The sequence below is a fragment of the Diplotaxodon limnothrissa genome, linkage group LG15 (assembly GCF_057381915.1).
Source record: "Diplotaxodon limnothrissa isolate DT_005_m linkage group LG15, D_limnothrissa_male_GT1.1, whole genome shotgun sequence".
NCBI lineage: Eukaryota > Metazoa > Chordata > Actinopteri > Cichliformes > Cichlidae > Diplotaxodon > Diplotaxodon limnothrissa.
Window position 1 is genome coordinate 19,184,562 of NC_140610.1, and position 21,649 is coordinate 19,206,210.

General features: G+C 41.0%; 1 protein-coding gene across 5 annotated transcripts in view; it reads left to right on the plus strand.

Annotated features, from left to right (window-relative positions):
• Positions 1 to 21,649, plus strand: part of LOC146617401 (DNA (cytosine-5)-methyltransferase 3A-like) — a 95,715-nt gene that overhangs the window by 70,209 nt on the left and 3,857 nt on the right. For 2 of the 5 annotated variants that reach the window (XM_085372340.1, XM_085372343.1), the window contains 15 exons: positions 7,514 to 7,672; positions 9,375 to 9,482; positions 9,965 to 10,112; positions 12,433 to 12,576; positions 12,788 to 12,832; positions 13,495 to 13,574; positions 14,656 to 14,768; positions 15,724 to 15,907; positions 18,175 to 18,259; positions 19,572 to 19,717; positions 19,824 to 19,914; positions 20,000 to 20,148; positions 20,347 to 20,432; positions 20,944 to 21,037; positions 21,214 to 21,332. In XM_085372340.1, coding sequence (XP_085228466.1) covers positions 7,514 to 7,672; positions 9,375 to 9,482; positions 9,965 to 10,112; positions 12,433 to 12,576; positions 12,788 to 12,832; positions 13,495 to 13,574; positions 14,656 to 14,768; positions 15,724 to 15,907; positions 18,175 to 18,259; positions 19,572 to 19,717; positions 19,824 to 19,914; positions 20,000 to 20,148; positions 20,347 to 20,432; positions 20,944 to 21,037; positions 21,214 to 21,332 — 1,751 coding nt within the window. Of the gene's footprint in view, positions 1 to 7,513; positions 7,673 to 9,374; positions 9,483 to 9,964; positions 10,113 to 12,432; positions 12,577 to 12,787; positions 12,833 to 13,494; positions 13,575 to 14,655; positions 14,769 to 15,723; positions 15,908 to 18,174; positions 18,260 to 19,571; positions 19,718 to 19,823; positions 19,915 to 19,999; positions 20,149 to 20,346; positions 20,433 to 20,943; positions 21,038 to 21,213; positions 21,406 to 21,649 lie in introns of those variants that run through there. The other 3 variants (XM_085372341.1, XM_085372344.1, XM_085372342.1) reach the window with 2 other exon arrangements.

Consider the following 21,649-nt stretch of genomic DNA (forward strand, 5'->3'; position numbering starts at 1 on the left):
AAAGAACCTTTACTACATTCAACCATGTACTAAAGATGCTTTCACCCAGTCACACTCATTCCTACAGCTTTTTTTCTATGACTTAAACCTCTTTTTCCCTCCATACAACAAGCCTGGCCCCACCTTCACACTCTGTGAATTTCTGACGCCTTTTTTTGGAGGGCTTTAAAATTGAGTTAAACTTCAGACAGTAGGTCTGAAAATCACATATGATATGTGTTACAAATGTATATTTAAATGCTGTAGTGAGATTTTTTTCAATTACAGAGCATAGTAACACTAAAGTGTCAGTGTTCTTCCTTTGTTTTAGAGGCAGAGATAATTAGGGGTATAATTCTGTGGCAGTGACACATGCATGTATCAACAGCTGTCTGCATCTGTTCACTGATTAGTTCACTGTGTAGTGAATAATTTACAGTGGGTAGTAAGTGATTGAGTGGTCAGTTTAAAACATCTGAGTTTGTTCTTCAATTTAAGAGCCGGAGCTCACAGAATAAATCTCACCAAAACTTTAATTTCAAACTTTAATTTTATTCTCTCACCTTTTAAACCAGCATGATCGGAATTACTTAAAATGATAAAACAGTATTGAACATCTCCATTTTCATGAAAACTTGGGATGCTAAATTCATTTAGGACGACCATGTACAATATGTGATGTTGATATAGTTGAAAGCTCCGGGAGTGTCACTGTGACTCATCTCCGGTCTGGCTGGGAACATTTGTTGCTTCTCCTCCTCCCTCTCTGTCATTTTCTGTCATCAGTTTACTGGTGATGTGAAATAATAGTGTTTATTTTGAATGGCTCTGCTTCAGAGTATCCATTCTCTGAAAGCCACAATTTAAACAGTGTTAATTATATCAAAGCACATATATTTTATATTAAATGTTGTCAATCATCAGGTTCTTTCGATTGGATGAAAAGTCAAGCTGAGAACTGGTTTTCTCAGTTGTTGAAAACAAAGTGTGGCTTATGGATGATATCTGGTGGTGTTAACAAAGGTGTGCCACAGGGTTTTATTCTAGGACCACTTTTATTCACATTTAACAATTAGCTTAGGAGTAAAGGTCAGAAACAGTAAAATTCACCTGTACACGGTCAATGCTATTTTACACACAACAGCGCCCTCTGATGACAGGCACGCCATAACATGCATGTTAGTTTAAATGTGTACATGTATATGCATATGTATATCTATATCTATATAAGATAAGATAAGATAAGATAAGATAAGATAGAACTTTATTAATCCCTCGGGTGGGTTCCTCTGGGAAATTCGATTTCCAAAAAGCACAGCACCGACAGAAGTTACAGTTACAGAATATTATATATATATATATATATATACACACACACACATACACACACATATATAAATACAGAGACAAATATAAATAAAATATACGAAGGGGATAAATAGAATAAATAGGAATAAAAATAAAAATACAAGTGAATTGCACATTTCAAGTATTGAGGTCTATTGCACCATTGACTATTTACAAAAAGTATTGCACAAGGTATTGTACAGTGAGGTGAAGAGGCACTACAGCTTAGTTGTTCCCCCCTCCTTTGTCCTCCTGTTTCTCCTCCCTCTCCCCTCCAGAGAGGAGTTAAACAGTTTGATGGCGTGTGGGACAAAGGAGTTTTTAAGTCTGTTAGTTCTTGTCTTGGGGAGAAGCAACCTGTCACTGAACAGACTCTCCTGGTTGTTAATGGCCGTGTGCAGAGGATGCCCAGCATTGTTCATAATGTCCAGCAGCTTTTTTAGTGTCCTTTTCTCTGCCACTGTCACCAGAGTGTCCAGCTTCATGCCGACCACAGAGCTAGCCTTCCTGATCAGCTGTGCAAAGAAGGACTCCTGCATATGTATATGACTCATACATATGTATGTTTAAATATATATATATATATATATATATATATATATAAAACACCCAGCACGCCCCTGCGGGCGGTTTATCCTTCAAGCTCGGGTCCTCTACCAGAGGCCTGGGAGCTTGAGGGTCCTGCGCAGTATCTTAGCTGTTCCCAGGACTGCGCTCTTCTGGACAGAGATCTCCGATGTTATTCCCGGGATCTGCTGGAGCCACTCGCCTAGCTTGGGAGTCACCGCACCTAGTGCTCCGATTACCACGGGGACCACCGTCACCTTCACCCTCCACATCCTCTCGAGCTCTTCTCTGAGCCCTTGGTATTTCTCCAGCTTCTCGTGTTCCTTCTTCCTGATATTGCTGTCATTCGGAACCGCTACATCGATCACTACGGCCGTCTTCTTCTGTTTGTCTACCACCACTATGTCCGGTTGGTTAGCCACCACCATTTTGTCCGTCTGTATCTGGAAGTCCCACAGGATCTTAGCTCGGTCATTCTCCACCACCCTTGGGGGCATCTCCCATTTTGACCTCGGGACTTCCAGGTTATACTCGGCACAGATGTTCCTGTACACTATGCCGGCCACTTGGTTATGGCGTTCCATGTATGCCTTGCCTGCTAGCATCTTGCACCCTGCTGTTATGTGCTGGATTGTCTCTGGGGCATCTTTACACAGCCTGCACCTGGGGTCTTGCCTGGTGTGATAGACCCCAGCCTCTATGGATCTTGTACTCAGAGCTTGTTCTTGTGCTGCCATGATTAGTGCCTCTGTGCTGTCTTTCAGTCCAGCTTTGTCCAGCCACTGGTAGGATTTCTGGATATCAGCCACCTCCTCTATCTGCCGGTGGTACATACCGTGCAGGGGCCTGTCCTTCCATGATGGTTCCTCGTCTCCCTCCTCTTTCTTGGGTTTCTGCTGCCTGAGGTATTCACTGAGCACTCGGTCAGTTGGGGCCATCTTCCCAATGTATTCTTGGATGTTCCTTGTCTCATCCTGGACTGTGGTGCTGACACTCACCAGTCCCCGGCCCCCTTCCTTCCGCTTAGCGTACAGCCTCAGGGTGCTGGACTTGGGGTGAAACCCTCCATGCATGGTCAGGAGCTTTCTTGTCTTTATGTCAGTGGCTTCTATCTCCTCCTTTGGCCAGCCTATTACCCCAGCAGGGTACCTGATCACGGGCAGGGCGTATGTGTTGATGGCCCGGATCTTGTTCTTACCATTCAGCTGACTCCTCAGGACTTGCCTGACCCTCTGCAGGTACTTGGTGGTTGCAGCCTTTCTAGCGGCCTCTTCATGGTTCCCATTTGCCTGCGGGATCCCCAGGTACTTGTAACTGTCCTCTATGTCTGCAATGTTGCCTTCTGGTAGTTCAATCCCCTCAGTTCTGACTACCTTCCCTCTCTTTGTTACCATCCGACTACACTTCTCCAGTCCGAACGACATTCCAATGTCATTGCTGTATAGCCTGGTAGTGTGGATCAGTGAATCGATGTCTCGTTCACTCTTGGCATACAGCTTGATGTCATCCATGTACAGGAGGTGGCTGTACATGGATGTACCCTACATATATATATATATATATATATATATATATATATATATATATATATATATATATATATTTCTATATATATATCTATATATATATATATGTTAGGGGTGCAACGATACACAAAATTCACGGTTCGGTTCGGTTCGATACTTTGGTGTCACGGTTCGATATTTTTTCGATACAAAAAAATGTTCATGCCTTTTTAATTTGTCATTTATTAAAATTATAAATATATATTTTAACTCAAAAGTACAGTTTTTAAATTTAACCCTAACCCTTGTGTGTGTTTTTTATTTTGACAGCGAATGCGCGCCTGCGGACCACTTATGTGCACCCCTGGTTATATAGCTCATCATATCGCAGCCACAGAAATTCTTTTGTCCATGAAACCATAAAGCTGCACTTTCTTTTTGCCTTATAGTCTGAGTTGTCATAACTTTTCCGTTTTGTGTTAAGCTTTTCTTTGGCTGTCACTTCTTCACCCTGACCTGTCTTATTTGGCTCAGCAGAACTGAAATATATATCCTGCTGCTTTTACACACGCAGAGGAATTGGTGCGCAAATTATCATCACTCACCAATCAGTGCTGTCGCTCTCTATACACAGTTCGCGCGATTGCAAAGTGAAAGCAAAAAACAAGCGCAAATTCAAACGCGATTTCAATATGTCACATATTGACAGTGGCTCACCGATGCCAATGACATAATTACCCAGCTACATTTCCGAAAGAATGCAAAAGCATTGACATATATTTTTCCTTCCTACGATAGCCCGACGGGCAGGGAAGAAATAGATTTTGGTAGCCCGACTGGAAAAATCGCTAGCCCCGGGACGTCGGGCTAGCGATATTGCGAGCACTGTATCTGATTGAGGAATCACTCATCTTTGGAAAAGAGAGTTTATTACAGAGAAATGGCTCTTTCCAAAATAAAAGCTATACTATACGCTTCTTCTGGGCTATATTCTCAGCAGCATATTAAACATATCAGGTCCCCATAAGGAGAATCATGTGCTAACGGCTGTCTAAATGACTCGGGTAAAGTTTGTAGCATGCGTGCTTGTTGTTTTTGTCTGCTTCCACTTGTCTTTGCACTAGGATGATGTCGGCGTAAATGTGCAGTCATATTCGTTGTGTTCCCACTAGTGCTGTTAGCGTTAATCTCGTTGAAATGACGTTAACGCCACAACACGGCAAATCTCCGTTAACGAGTTACCCCTGATCGCCCCGTGCATGGGGCTGGACGGCCAACGCGTTAACGAGCTAACTGCGCTAACACACTAGTTCCCACCCATGTAATTGAGCATTGCGTGGCACATCCAACATACTGTTTTACTTTAGTCCATGACTCGCTTACCTTCAGGGTCATACGTCACATGAAAACCAAAATAATTCCAAACGCCAGATCTGAATGAGGGTGGGGGAGGTTCAATTTGCCATGTTGCAAGGAGAGCTTAACTTCTGTCTCGCTAGCTTGCCCTGCGCTCTTCCTTCTGATGATGCTGTCTGTGTTGAGCGCTCAGTGGATCTGCGCTCGACAGTGCAGCCTAGGCGGAGTAGTCGAACGCAGATTCACTGAGCGCTCAACACAGACAGCATCGTCAGAAGGAAAGTTGATAAAATAAATTACCAATTTTGTATTGTTCGATACATATGCGTACCGAACCAAAAGCACTGTATCGAACGGTTCAATATCGATACGAATATCGTTGCACCCCTAATATATATAGTGATGACCAACTGAATATTTCTATTTGCACACCAATTTAAAGAGTGACAACTAAATACATATGTGCACACACATTTCTGGCTTGATGTAAGACTATGGTTCAAAAACCAATGTCATGAACTAAGTCTTATTTTATAGAAAGAATCCCAGTCAAGAAAACTGTCCAGTGAGTATTTTAGCTGTTACTAATTTAGACACATTCTTCTGCTTCTATTTTTAAACTCTATTGATGCAGTATAATATTTTAATTTCAGGTTCCTAACTGGGCATGGCTTTAAAACACAACTTCAAGATCAATATGAGGAAGTTTGGTGACAGTGAGAAGAGAAAAGTGTTTTATTTAAGTAGTTCTTGGCAAGCTTCCTGGGAATCTTACATTTCTTTGTTTAACTGTAGATCAATTTTACACTAGGCTCTATTTGGTCCTTGAAGATAATATTCTGCTAATACTGCAATCTGGAAACTGGCTTTTATGTACTGTGCTCTACAGAAGTGGAACAATCTGCAGAAGCTTGAAAAATTAGATACTAAGCTAATTCCTTTTAATCAATTCAAATCCGTTTTGACTGACAGAGACAAGTGTGGGTTGAGCATTGTTTTCTTTGAGTTGATGTTGATGTCCTTGACCTGTTTAGTTTCAATGTACTTGATAACTGTCTCTTGTTATTTATATACTGTTGTACATGAAATGATCCCATTTATGTTAAAACAATGAATACTGATTTTTTTAAACATCTTGAATAAATTCTATTTACTTCTGTAGACAGTTTTAGCAAGAACTAGCTAGTCATTTTTTAATAGGTTATAATCCAACAGCCAATCTTGTTGGTCTTATATGGATCCAATGAATGCAAAATCGGGCCACACTTTATACACAGAGGCCAAGTTGTAGTCATTTTGTGGCTATTTTATCAGTCATTGCTACACTGAAAAAAAGACTACAGAAGAAGCATGATTCAGTGCTTCAAGTTTTCTCAGCTTGTGATTGTTTTTGCTGACTTTACTCAGAGATAAGAGTTCAACAGCTTGAAGGTTCTTGTTCACCTAATTACAATATTACTGTAAAATTGCTTCAGTGGAATGTGTTTCTATATTTTAAAAAAACACAGAAATTCTTGTTGAGAAATGAAATAAATTTTAGTGCCAGCGACATAAAACTTTGCCTATACAACATTCAGCTGCTCTTTTATTTCCTGCCGGAGATTGATCCACATATTTCATTTGACTGAGATTTTTACACCAGAAGAAACCTACCATTTCTCAGGCCTGCGACCAGCATTAATTGCACACTAGATTGTAACACTGCTGAATAAGGTTAGGGTTATGATCCCTCCCAGTCGCAAACCAGGGACCGCTCAGTTGTTAGATTAATGCACTAACCCCTAGACTCTTGATTCCTTAGATAAAATCACAGCAACTTAAATATACTTGAAAGTGTAGTATATAAAGAAAGTTTAGAACATGACAACTACCGTAAGCTCAGAACAAATGGAAGCTCAGTGACAGCTGCAGGTAATGTTTGAAGCACTAAAGGATTACAGTGATGACACATCTTCATCTGGCCCTGTGATCAATATTAAGAAGCACACTTTTCACAGAGTGCAGGTATTCTCTTTGTTTTCACATTTGGTGAGGCCAAGATGAGTTGGTCACTTGCATACTTGCGAGAGACTCCATCTCTGAGCGTGGACAAGTAAAAGACACCCCCCGCCCCCCATTTTCCAGAGGACTTGTGATTAGATGTTTTTGTGGGTGGGAGGATGGGGGGGGGGGTTGTTTTTTGAGGTTGTTTTCCATCTCTGTAGGATATTTTTGCCCTTTTTTGTAGTTAGTTAGTTGAACTCTAAGACTTTGAAAAAGGAACAGAAAACAATTTCCCTCGTGGGATCAATACAGTATATCTTTCCATTAATATTAACACAACATCACACAGAAGCTCTTACCCAGGGGCCCAAGGAGTCAGGAAGCCCTGTTTAGTAATCTATATATGGCTGCAGCTCATGTTCTGTGAAACACTGATAAAATTGTTTGTATGTTGTAATTCTTTCCGCACCCCCCCCCCCCCCCCCCCCAAAAAATTTTTTTATTCTGTTTGATATTAAAAGGGTTTTAAAAAGCCTTTAATTTGATGAGTCTGTTGCTAAGATACTCATCATTCTTTTAAAACTAGAGGAAAGTTTACATTTTTAGTCCCTAAAGCAAAATGCTCTCTAAAAGAGCCCCTTGTAGATGCCTCATAGAAAGGAAACACGATTAAGTGCAATTTTCCTCCATTATATCTATTTTTCAGACTCTAATATTCAGTTTAGCAGCTATTTAATCAGTTAGAAATCAGTTGTTTTCTCTGTGTGTGCCAACAGGATGGTCGGGGCTTTGGCATCGGGACTCTGGTGTTTGGAAAGCTGCGAGGTTTCTCCTGGTGGCCCGGCCGGATTGTTTCCTGGTGGATGAGCGGCCGGAGTCGAGCTGCAGACGGCACTCGCTGGGTAATGTGGTTTGGTGATGGCAAATTCTCTGTGGTGAGTATCATTAGTGCTACGGCTAGACAGATCTGATGATGTAGTGCTGATGCTGATGTAGTGGTGGCTAAAAATAAAATGCACTCAAGAGAAAATGTACTAGAATTACAATTAAATTAAACTGTTGGTTAAATATAATATTATTTAAGAGCAACAGTTTTAAGGGAAATATCTATATATTAACTGGATCAGCTCTTCATCCTCTCAAGGATACTTGAAGGTGCATGGGAGTTTGCCCAACCAGTCTACATGTGTTTTCTGGGCTTGGAGAAGGCATTCGACCGTTTCCCTTGGGGTGTCCTGTGGGAGGTGCTCCGGGAGTATGGGGTGTCTGGCCCATTGCTACGGGCCATTCAGTCCTTATACGACCGTTGCAAGAGCTTGGTCTGCATAGCCGGCAATAAGTCGGACTCGTTCCAGGGCTGCCCTTTGTCACAGGTTCTGTTCATAATTTTATGGACAGGATTTCTAGGCGCAGCCAAGTGGCGGAAGGCTTTCAATTCGGAGGTCTCAGGATCTCATCTCTGCTTTTCACAGATGATGTGGGTCTGTTGGCTTCATCGGGTTATTGCCTCCAGCTCGCCTTGGAACGGTTCGCAGCTGAGTGTGAAACGGTGGGAATGAGAATTAGCACCTCCAAATCTGAGGCCATGGTCCTCAGCCGGAAAAGGGTAGAGTGCCCACTCCGGTTCAGGGACGAGTTCCTGCCCCAAGTGGAGGAGTTTAAGTATCTCGGGGTCTTGCTCGCGAGTGACGGGAGAAGTTGGGAGCGGGAGATCGACAGACGGATTGGTGTTCCGCCGTGGTGAAGAGAGAGATGAGTGTAAAAGCGAAGCTCTCAATTTACTGGTTGATCTACGTCCCTACCCTCACCTATGGCCACGAGCTGTGGGTAGTGACCCAAAGAACGAGATCGCAGATACAAGCAGTAGAAATGGGCTTCCTCCAAAGGGTGGCTGGCCTCTACCTTAGAGATAGGGTGAGAAGTTTGGCCATTCGGGAAGTGCTCAGAGTAGAGCCGCTGCTCCTTCACATCGAAAGGAGCCAGTTGAGGTGGTTCGGGCATCTGACAAGGATGCCTCCTGGGCGCCTCCTGCCTGGGGCAGACCCAGGACACACTGGAGAGATTATATCTCTCGGCTGGCCTGGGAATGCCTTGGTGTTCCCCCAGACAAGCTGGAGGAGGTGGCTGGGGAGAGGGAGGTCTGGGCCCAAGCAGAGAAGCCCAGACAAGCCCAGGCAAACAGCAGAAATAAAGTAATTCCTGAAGAATCCAGGGTTAAACCTGAAGTTACTGCATTGAGCCTCAAGTCCTGGTTCACCTTATCGGCCTCTGAAGGGGGGAGAAAGAGATGTGCAGCAAATGTAAACAAATAAAATTACAGATGATAACATATGGAGATATTGTCAGTCAATTAAAACTTTTGAAATATGATACTCAGCTATCGTCTGTGGTAGACTGCGTTGAAGCTACAGTTCCTTGGCTGAAATCTTTATGAATTTTTTCACAATTATTTGATAAAATTTGACATTTGGGAAAATATAATAATTTATTTTTTTGTGAATTTTGAACATTGAGAATTTAGTAAGCTAAGACCAAGTTTTTATGTCTAAAAGTCTAAAATCTTCTCTAAAAGAATAGAGATTTCAAGGTATCTTCTTTTCTGATGATGATTTGTGGCTCTCCTCCTTCACTGTGTAGGTCTGTGTGGAGAAGTTGATGCCCCTGAGCGCTTTCTCATCTGCCTTCCACCAGCCAACCTACAACAAACAGTCCATGTACCGGAAAGCCATCTTCGAGGCTCTGCGGGTAACAAACCCACTATTTAATCTCTGCTCTGAGTGTGTAGATGGTTGATGTTGATGTTAATAGGCTTGGAAACTATAAATCTCTCAGGATGAAATCAAACACCAAAAAAGCCAAAAAATATGAATGTGCTGGTCTAAGAGTCATTCCTCTCTTGTGCGCTCAGCCTGGTTGGCTATTTTGCATTTGTGGAGGTGGTGTTCTCATCTTGATCTGCCCACAATTTAAAAGTGGTAACATGTGGGTAACAGCAGTCCAATCTATAATTTTGTGTGGGGTTCGTTTTTGGTGAAAAAGTGAGAGAGAGAGAAGCTTCAGTGGCACCCACTGTGTCTCGTATGCTACAACCACATTAGTGTTTTAACTTGCCATAGGAGCCACATGAAAAACTGTTTTCCATCACTGCCATCACTTCTATTTCCAATTAATGATACGGAAACTTTGGTATATACATAAGTTCGACTGCTTGTGTATGTTATGTTTAGGTGGCCAGCGTCCGGGCGGGGAGGCCAGTTCCTTCCTGTGATGGCAGTGATGATGCAGAGGGGGTGGATCTTCAGACCAGAGAGATGATAGAGTGGGCCATGACCGGCTTCCTGCCCGCTGGTCCACAATCATTGGACCCTCCAGAGGGTATGTCATCTTCTCTCACACAAACACCACCTCCATCATTGTTAACTGGGCACATCAAATTACCTGTTTACAACTGTAGGAGGCACACTATGTGCTGTGTACTGTAAATGCACAGTACACAGCACATGTAAATGCAATTTAGAAATTACTCTTGCCTGAAAATCCCCAGAAGACAACTAAACATCTAACTGAATAAGAACACTCTGAGAGAGGTAGGCGTATCATTGTCAGTCTACAGTAAAGCGACACCTTGATGAATGGAGATACATGGGATTTACAAAAAAGCACAGGCCACTGGTTACACCCAGGAACAAGAAGAATAGATTAGACTTTGTAGAAACATTAAAATACAAGTATCTCGACAAATGAAACCAAGGTTAAATTGCACCAGAATGACTGGGAAGAGAAAAGTATGGAGAAGGACAGAAACGGCTCATGAGCCGAAGCATAACATATCACCTGTCAAACATGGTAGAGGCAGTGTTACAGTATGGGTGGCCAGTTGAACCAGGTCATGTTTATAGATCCCAGTATCTATACCAGAGACATTAAACTCATTTTAATTCAGTTAACTCAGTTTGAGCTTAATTTGATCTTCTTGCTTTAATAAATGTAAATGAGTGTACTCTGAAAACGTTCACATTCGGGGTCTGCTGTCATTCAGTGAACATTACAGTTTAATCGTGAGGGTGGAGAAAAGCACAAAACCTTGCGATGTAGAGTTATTGTAAGCAAAATAATAATAATAGTATTGTAATATTAATAGTATTATTTTAGCTCTGTGCCCATTTTGTAAGGCTGTAAAGCTGGCATCAAAATAAAGGAAATAGCAAGATATTTTATTGAAAAAAGTGGAGAAATGACAGATTTCAGGGCCATTTTTACTCATGTTTCACATCTTTGGTATAACGTTTTTTATTTTGCAGTCTTGACCATGACATTCACAGCACTGCACATGTAAAGCATTTAGCTACAAGGATATCAAAGACAGCTGTATAAGTTGTTGGCTGTGATAAGCAACTGTACACTGCTGGAGCTTCCACACACGGATTTAGCCTTGGATAAGAAAACAATTAGTGAAAAAAGTGTCTGGATCCATGTATGCCTCTGACTATAGTCCAAAGCTGAGTTTGTGTTCAGCCACAGTGTAAAATAAAAATCAGCAGTTTTCCAGAGGGTCACACACTGGATAACTGAATCAAAATAAGGTTAAAAGTTCTAAAGAAAGTCCACTTTAATTCTATATAAACATTTAAATTAGCGTTCATCTTGCACCACAGTTGTGTGATACGCACCGCTGCATTGATTAGTAATACAACACACTGGAGTTCAATAGCAGTAAAGACCTAGTGCAGTGATTAACCTTGATATTGGTCAGCATAATGCCGCACAGTCGTTTTTTTTCTTTCGTAGGATGCTACAGGCAACCATTTTTTTCCATCTGTGTGATAGAGAAACTATCTAACCAAAAATGTGGTTTATTTACATGCTACTCTGCTTATATGCAGCTGCTGATAACTTGAGGTTCACTGTAATAAAAGTGTCTGAAATTGGAATCTTTGCAGTTTTAATTTACCTGCCTGGCTGATTCTGTCTCTTTAGTTTATGTGTATGATAAAGATATCATTATCATCAGTTTACTCCAATTATGACATATTCATTCAGTCCCTTCTGTCTGTTTAACAACCAAAGTGAAAGTCATCTTTTATATGTTATATGGATCTCTCCAGCTCTCTTCCACTTGTTAGATTTCAGTCGCTGCACCACTGGCAGAAAAACAAGACAAATGAGCTCATTATTAATGTATTAATTATTCTGTTAAGGAGGGTTTTTTCCAGCTCTTATGGGGTTTCCTATCCACGTAAGGCATATTGGTTTGGCAGGGTGTCTGTCTTATCTGATTCCACAGATGTTTATATCTTTTTCTGCTGTTTTTTTTTTTCTTTGTTGGGGGGGGGCATTTGGGTAACCAAATGTGTTTTTGCTTTAGTAAATGAAGTCTTACTTAAAGAATCAGGTGAAACTGTTAAACTTCTGTTTTTGTTTTACAGCCTTTGTGATTTTCCTTTGGGAAAAGTTACAAATTATTTGTATGTAGAAACGACCCGTATCCTAAAAAGAATATTTACTGCAACAATTTCTATCTAAACCATAGAAATTGTCATTACTGACAGGAAAAGTGGGGCTGAAAGCAAAAACATTTATCAGTTATCAAAAGTACGCTCCATAAAGCTGTATGGATCTCTCTCAGTACAAACATTGCCCTGCTTTAGTTCATTTAATGTGTCCATGTGTTAACTTCATGCCCCTATCTCTACAGAGGAACAAAATCCATATAAGGAAGTGTACCCAGAGATGTGGGGGGAGCCTGAGGCTGCGTACACACCTCCACCTGCAAAGAAACCACGCAAAAACACGCAAGAAAAAGCAAAGATCAGAGAGGTGATCGACGAAGGGACCAGAGGTAAAAATGCAAAAAAAAAAATTGAAATAAAAAAAAAACAACTTTCTTTTTATTTTGTCCATTTAGCATGTAAAACGAAAACACAGATTGTTGTTTAATATTCCGCTTTCTTTTAAACCCACACTAGGCTGATAATATCATACCTTCTATTAAACTTGTATTGTTGTTATCGTTTATATGTATTTGAACTAACTTGTGTTTTGTTTTCCAGAGAGACTTATATTTGAGATCAAAAAGAAGACCAGGAATATAGAAGGTAAAAGCATCTCCAGTTGTTTAACCGTCATTCATATTTAAACCAAAGAAGGGATACTTTATTTTCTTTCTAGTATTTCTTTTGTCTTAGCTTTGGTTAACCTTGGATCCAGAAGATTCAAAGTTGAGTAATAACATGACACAAAATATTAATAAAGGATTAACAAAGATTGACACAATCCTTTAAAAATGCTTTATCTCCTTAAACCGGCATTTGGTTCGTAGTTGTCTCTCAAATTCATCTAATAAAAAAGAATAAAGGACTATTATTAAGCTTTCGCTTGTTAAGCATAAGCTGTAAAATAAATCAGTTTTACTAGATCTGTATAACCTGCCTTCAATTGGACCAGCCAACGACTGCATATCACTCCTACTTTTTCTGCTCTTTCCTGTAAAATTTAGAGTTCATTTTATTTATTAATTTTAATCACACAAACCCTATACGGCCCCAGATTGTCTTAGCATAGCAGATGTACTGAGACCTTATTCCAGCAGTCTGTCTCGTTATCTGATTCAGGCCTTTTAACTGTCCCTACATTTTAGACAAATAGCTGATGTGTTTACTGTCTACAAAATGTCAAAGTACATATAAACAGACACTTAAACAAACTAACAAATGCTGTAGATTTAGTTTGTCTGTATTTTCTCTCTGTTTTTGTTCAGATATCTGCATCTCCTGTGGAAGCCTCAATGTCTCCCTGGAGCATCCTCTGTTTGTAGGAGCAATGTGCCAGGGCTGCAAGGTGAGAATCCCTCTTTTTATTATTTATTATTTATTATATATTATTTTCTTAATTGCTTATCCAGCCTAAGGTCACAGAGGGGCTGTAGTCTATCCAAACTGTACAGGCGCCGTGCACTCAGACAACCGTTCGCACCCACATGTACAGCCAATTTAGAATCACCAATTAACCTAACAAGCATGTCTCTGGACTGTGAGCGGAGGCCAAAGCACAGGTTGGTCATGAAAGGTTAAACATGAAAGGTTTCTCAGTGTGGTCAAATCTGACTGTCCCATAGGTGGATGAAGGAGTTAGTTTGTGAAATTAGTTTGACTATATTCATACATTTTTCAGCATCACAAGTTTTCCCAATAATGCTACGTACAATTGCACTGCTGTAGCTTTTACTGCAGAGCTTTATTCAGTGGTGTTGAGCTACAGCTTTAAAGGTCTCATATATAAAACATAATGCTTTAACTCTATATAACACTTATAAAACAAACAAACTATGAATATTTGGCACTTCCATGTGATTTTAAACTGAACTTACTACTGAGTTCAAGTAATCAGGTAGCATGTGATTGGTCAAAAGAACTCACACGATGTGAGCATAAACAGACCCCAGACAGCCCCAGAATACCCCAAATCTCAGCTGTTATGCTCAGATTCTGCATGTTCAACATGAAGGTTCCTGTGTGTACAGTTCTCCAAGGCTGCAACTAATCACTCTTATTATTATTAACTGAGTATTTTTGCCTGTCAACATGCAAAAGTGAATGAAAAAACAATCCAGACCACAAAGATATTAAGAACAATACTAAATAATACAAAGAGTCTCAAATTCTCACATTTGGGAAGCTGGAACCAGAAAATGTTTTTCCATGATAAATTTCTTCCAGCAACAAATATCTCACCCAGTATGTGTGGAAGCTGCATTTCCCCAGGGGAAAAATCCAAGCAGCTAGCTGTTTTGGAAGCAGTGACAATATTATTGGAACATCGGTTACATATTGGTAATCTGTTGTAGTTCACAGGCATGTAAAAATAAACTCAATGAACAGAAGGAGAAACAAAAAAAAACTTGTGTTTTGCTCCTCGGCAGAACTCGTTCCTGGAGTGCGCCTACCAGTATGACGATGATGGCTACCAGTCCTACTGCACCATCTGCTGTGGAGGCAGGGAAGTGCTCATGTGTGGCAACAACAACTGCTGTAGGTCAGTATCAGGGGTTTGCAAACAGCAGCTTCTTTCAACACATTCAGGTCCTGCTAAGGTTTTCAATTTCACATGTACAGGAACAGTTTACACCTAAATGTCCAAACGTGATAAATCACTTTCTTTATTGGCACAAAGCTCATGTGGATTTGTTTATTTCAAAAGAGAGTACACAGTTGATTTTGGCATCTCGGCTCTAATCCTTTCACTGCAAACAGAGCAGAGATCAGACATGAAAATAATGAGCTTCAGTCCAAAGTGGTTTTTTCAAAGAACTCTCTGCAGTCCTGTAAAAAGCCAGGTACACCTCAACACCTTCAGTAGTTTGTAGGTTCACCTTAAGTAGCAACAACTTGAAGTATTTGTTTTCTGTATGACTTAATGAGATCCTCATATCCTAGTAAAGGAATTTTGGTTCACTGTTCCTTACAATGTTATTCACGTTCACTGAAGTTTCAGCCATTCTGTTGTAGAGCTGCAAGAATGGGCAAGGATTTCAGTCTCTAGATGTGCAAAGCTGGTAGAGACATACCCTAAAAGACTGGCAGCTATAATTGCAGCAGGTTTGGGGTGTTTATGCTGATATGCTAAATTGAGTGTTGTGCATTATGGCCAGTTATCTCCACTTTGGTCTTGAATGTCCAAAGGACTTTGTTCCAGAAGTCTGTTGTTTCTTCAGATTTAATTTGTAAACCTAAGCCATGCTGCCATGTTCTTTTTAGAGAAAAGAGGCTTTTTCCCAGCAACCCTTACAAACAGGTCATACTTTTTCAGTCTTCTTCTAATTGCACTGTCAGTAGAGTTCGAGACGAAGCCTACGAGTCTTTTTTATTTTTGGAATTTCTCTGAGACTTGCACTGTTCAAAGGCTGAACTTTATTTGTTACTTGACAAAGACATGTTAGTGAGTGGATAAATAGACATGAGACATGATGAATTGCTGTGTGTGCGTTTAGGTGTTTTTGTGTGGAGTGCGTGGATCTCCTGGTCGGGGCTGGCTCGGCAGCGGCAGCCATCAAAGAAGACCCCTGGAACTGCTACATGTGTGGACCCCGCAACACCTACGGCCTACTGCGACGGCGGGATGACTGGCCCTGCAGACTACAGCATTTCTTTGCCAACAACCACGAGCAGGAATTTGTAAGTTTGAATGCTCTCTTCCTACAAAACAATTTCCCTTACTCGTTGGGCTTGAATTGCCTTGTTGGTTGTTAAGAGTGTCAGAGGTGATAAATTAGTAATCTTTTATTATCACATGTTGTAATTGATTTGTGTGGATTGTTAAAGAGCAAAAAAGTTTGTCCAGATCTGTTTTTAACACTGTTTTCATAATGTAGGAGAGTCCTTCTAGAAAAAAGTGGCGCCATATTTGATGAATGAAGAGAGATCCATATAGATATAATACATGCATACAGACAGTCAAACACATGGGTCTTTCACTCCTGCATACACACTCCTATACAGACATATCAGAAGAACAAAAGGCCAAAAATAATGGGTGAAAGATTAAGCAAAAGCTAACCTAGAGAACTTAGCTTTTAGTGATTGTTTAAAACAAACCAGTGATTTGGCTGACCTGATAGGCCGAGGAAGGCTGTTCTAACATTTGGTAGCTACAACCTCAAAAGCATGATTGCCTCTTTTTTTAAAATAAAAGTGTGGAACAGTTAGGAGATGCTCGTGCTTCTTGTAGCTCGCTGCAGATTCTCAAATCTGCTTTGGATCACAGACCTGTTGTAGAAGCCAGATTTATTTCTGTTTCACTTTACTGACCGGCTGCCAGACATCTGTTTCGAGAATTCCTGACACTTGGTGCTACACAGCTTCAAGTCCAAAAATTTTCCTCCAAATCAGCTCTATCCTGTCCAGATGCTGCTCTTCATATGATGTCATATCATATCACATGATACGCCATTCATATGCGATGCCTATAGTTTCTTCCAGATCTCGAGTGTCAAAGTTCCCTTTAACTGCCATCTGTCACAAGGTGGAAACACCAGGCAGGAAGCACTTTGATATCTTGCTTTTGTTCTGCGTTACCATGAAGGCTGAAGGACCAGAGAATTTATCAACTGTGAAAGTCTTAATGAAGATTAAAGACCTCCATCATAACATCTAACACGTTAATGAAGTCCTGGTTGTTTCAGAAGTAAGGGGATTCCCAGATATTTACACATGCCAGTGTGAGAAACCAAAAGCAGACATATTTTCTTACTTTCACTTTACTTTACTTGTAGATAATATGACTGTAGATATACCTTCTTATGTGCTGTGATTACAATTTGCAAGTTTAATAATTAGCCACATCACGACCGAGGATCAACAGGTAGGAAAGAATTACCACACATAACTAACGCAGCGAGTTCATCAGTTATAAGCCACGAGCAAGTAAAACAATAAATAAAGCAACCAAAGTTCCAGCGAACCGAATGACCCGGTGGAAGAGAGAGGCTGCGAGCTCGAGCCCTCATTTATAGACGAGCAATAAATCTGTTCCCATATCCAAACAACAACACGAAGAGGGCGTCTGTGATTCCCGCCAGTTAACAGATGTTTAAACATTTACAGGTGTCTCACCTCATTACCATCCGCCCAGATCATTACCAGGTAAAGCACATTAAAGCCTCCTCCAGGCTAAGGGGTAGAGGGGGTGCCTCAGAATTCCTGTCAGGATTCATTAACCTGCAGTTCAACAGCAATTTATGGATCAACGCTAGCCATCATAACCACAATACTAATGAAAAACTAATTAAGGCTGCATAAATACAGAGTCTGGAGAATAATACTCGTTTTCAAATGTTTGTAGCTCAAGTTTCATTCTTTCAGTCCCTACCATAGCCCATTTTTAAAAATGCAGTTTGAGAATAGCTGTTATGAAGCATGGGGGGGCTATGACACCGAAGTGTCACTGTGTAAGTGGTAACATCAAATTCAGATGGCTCATTAAGCTGCTTTTATATTGTATTAATAAACATCCTGCTCTTCGGTACTGTATTACTTCTTACAGCAGCCTGTGAATATCAGACATCTTATTTAAGCTCACATTGCATGCTGTAAGTCAATGGATTGTGCTAAATTTAATGTATCTGCCACTTTACATCTTATCTCTTGTCATAACCTTTATAGAACTTTGAAGTGTGAATCATTACAGTTAGCTGGAAACATAATTATCTGGAGATCAGTGTGGGTTACGCTCCAGGGCTCGTCAGCTCTCAATTATCCACGAAGGTTAATGCACATCAAAACAGATCATGTTCACCTTTACTATTGATATTCTCTCCTTCTTCTTCTTCTTGACTTTTTTCTTTAGTAAAGAGCAGATCATTATCAGGAGAAGCTCTCTGCCTTTGCGTACTGTAGAGTTTGATATCTCATTTGATCTCCTCTTCCTCTTAACCCTCTCTCAGGAGCCGGCCAAGTTGTATCCCCCAGTTGCAGCAGAGAAGAGGCAACCAATCAGAGTCCTCTCTTTATTCGATGGCATTGCCACAGGTGTGTAAGTGCTGAGCGGCAATTAACCACTATTCTCATCATCAATAAATTATTGATTAACAGGTTAATATGATCCTTTATCCTTACGACTTGTGCCATCATAATCGGGGTGTGTTGCTTTAAATAAGAAACAAAAAGAAATATAAAGATATCCTGTCACATCCTTATTCTACGCAGTTTAAGTCGCAGAAAAAAAGTTTGGTGCAGCTCACGATATTCTCAGATTAAAATCTCTTCTTCATTGAAGAGCTTGCCATTGAAAATGAAATAAAAAATAATACAGATACACATAAAACAAAAATAAAGCAAGTGAATTTAATGGTAAATGAGAAAAGTGGTTAAGTGGAAGTATAAAACAGAAATGTGAAGACAAAGTAAGATTTACTTCATCCATCCCAAAGTTGTCAAAGCAGTTAAAAATGAACACGACAAACATGAACAGCTGGTATTGGCTCAGCCTGGCGTTCTGACTGTGCGGGTTTAAGTATTTGTTATAAATGCTGTATGTTATAAATGTTGTTTCACCACATTCTGTTAGAAGCTTTGAGTATTTTGGAAGGATTTATATCTATTTTAAAAGATAAACATTTATAATAAGATTCAAGATTGTTTATTTTTCACATGCATAGTTATACAAGTACAAGACGCTAATATATACAAAGAGGACATTATGTGCATGCAGTAAGTGAGTGAGTTATATAAATTATATAAATAAATTAAATAAATAAATCTGAGAACGTACATTGTGTGAGTGGGGTGTTAAAGTGTCTTGTGCCGTAGTGAAGCCAGAAGGATCAGGAATGATATGCGAATGTGGTAACAATGACTCCTGTGTCACTTGCTTCTCTTGAGCCTCTCTGTTTTTGCTCGGATGGCGCAGAGCCTTGATTGCAGAAGTCGGAACAGTTTGTTGCTGGGATGGGACGGGTCCTTCAATATCTGAGCTGCTCTGGACCAGCATCTCCTGTTGTAAATGTCCTGAAGGGAGGCGAGAGCAGCCCTGCAGCAGCGTTCTGCTGTACGGATCACTCTCTGAAGACCTTTTTGGTCCTTAACAAAGCTCTTCCCATACCAGGATGCAATGTTCTGTGTGAGGATGCTCTCCACAGCACCTATATGGAAAGTCCTGACTTGAAAGTCCTCAGTTGTAAGGCAGTAGTTATGCATTAGGTAACAAAGCAATAAATAAATAAACAACTAAAAAGGTGCATAGTCTGCGCGGAGCAGTCAGGAAGGCGCCTGGACGTGGCCGCGCCATCTTAAAACCTAAACCCTTAAAGAGTTTTTAGCATGATGTTTGTGTGTCTGTCAGGTCTTCTGGTGCTGAAAGATTTGGGCATCCAGGTCGAAAAGTATGTTGCATCAGAAGTGTGTGAAGACTCCATCACTGTCGGCATGGTTCGACACGAGGGACGCATCATGTACGTGGGAGACGTACGCACCGTAACTCGCAAACATGTAAGAGAAATCATTATTGCTCCTCAAAACCACAACGTAACCAGAAAAATTTCCTCACATTATGTTAAAGGCAGTAATCTTTAACGTGCTGTGTTTCCACCGACAGATCGATAAATGGGGACCATTTGACCTGGTGATAGGAGGAAGCCCCTGCAACGACCTTTCCATAGTCAACCCTGCAAGGAAAGGACTTTATGGTAGGAAGCACTCGTATAATCATTTACTTGTTGCTCGTTGTGCTAAATGAAATAAGGAGGCTGAACTTTCCCTGTCTTCCTTCAGAGGGGACCGGCCGGTTGTTTTTTGAGTTTTACCGTCTGCTGCATGAGGCGCGGCCAAAACCCGGCGACGAGAGGCCGTTCTTCTGGCTGTTTGAGAACGTGGTCGCTATGGGAGTCAGTGACAAACGGGACATCTCCCGCTTTCTAGAGGTACGGCAAACAAACCCACAGCAGTTATTCTGTAAGTGAAATTTAAAAAAAGCCCCCCAACTACATCCCCACAGGACATTCTCAGTTGTGGTACAGAAGGTTGTTAGGATCCATTTATCCATCCATCCATTAGTTAGGTCAAAAGTAAGTCTTCAGGGCCGTGGTGCAGTATGACATAACATTCATATTCCTCTTCAGTGCAACCCAGTGATGATCGACGCCAAGGAGGTTTCTGCTGCCCACCGCGCTCGCTATTTCTGGGGAAACCTGCCCGGCATGTCCAGGTGATACAAACACACAAACACCACAGGTTTGTTCACTTTATTTCAGTAAGGAGAGATCATTTGGAAGAACTGAACATGATTTATTGAGATACAGAATTCAATACAGTTGTCTGGCGATTAGTCTCCGATGACCCATCGTAGCAGAACAAAATCTCAGTAGTAGCAGGAATTAGAGGACAGGACCCCCCAGAGTCTAGACACTGGTGGTGGTGAAGATGGAGGCTTGCACGGAGCTCTGAGTCACCAGGATGAGGCGGAGATGGGGAGGAGGTGGGTTGCACTAATGTGCATCTGAGAGGCAAAAAGACAGAAGTGTAGTGTGAAGGGTGATTGACTTGGAGAAGGTGTACAAGAAGATGATTGGATTAGAGCAATGATGTCAGTATTGAGTTTGAAAGCATAAGAAAACGAAAGCAATTAAAGAACAGACAGCAGCTGGACACCTGGGAAAGTCAGCTGCAGGGTGATTACGAGTTTTCCTTACTGAATTGAAAATGCAACTCTTCTTTAGGTTGTGCTTTTCTAAATACCGCAGGCCACTGACACCGATGGCAAACGACAAGCTGGACCTACAGGAGTGCCTGGAGCATGGCCGCACAGCCAAGGTATCCACTTGTGTGTATGTGTGTGTGTTTCTGTGAGAGAGTGTGTATTTGTGTGTCTGAATCACAGAAAGCTGCTGTTGAAAATGAGAGTAGGCTGTAGGATTAAAAGGGATGCGTGTGTTGGTTTGTTTGTTTGTGTCTGTCTGTGCGTGTTTGGTTCTGGATGCTAATTCCAGTTTGAGAAGTTGCGTACGATAACGACACGCTCCAACTCTGTGAAGCAGGGGAAAGACGAGCATTTCCCCGTCTACATGGACAACAAGGAGGACATACTGTGGTGCACCGAGATGGAAAGGTACAGGAGCTGCGTGTTTGTGTGTGTGTGTGTGGTTTTTTATTACCTCTTAACATCCAGCAGGTGACTGCAGACCTCTAAGGGTAACGGTTAGATTTCATTTTGACCATATGGGTCTTCTGTATTTACATTTAGGCTTACCTTAAAAAATGAAAAATCCATATATACATACCTGTACAGGTGGATGTTAAGAGGTTAATTGTTTTAAGCATGTTCTTGCATGAAAGTGAACTTGTTTGAATTATTAAAAGAAGCTATATCCTGTCAAATGGTCACATGGTGACATAGTAGGGTTGAGATTGTAAGTCAAGCATGTT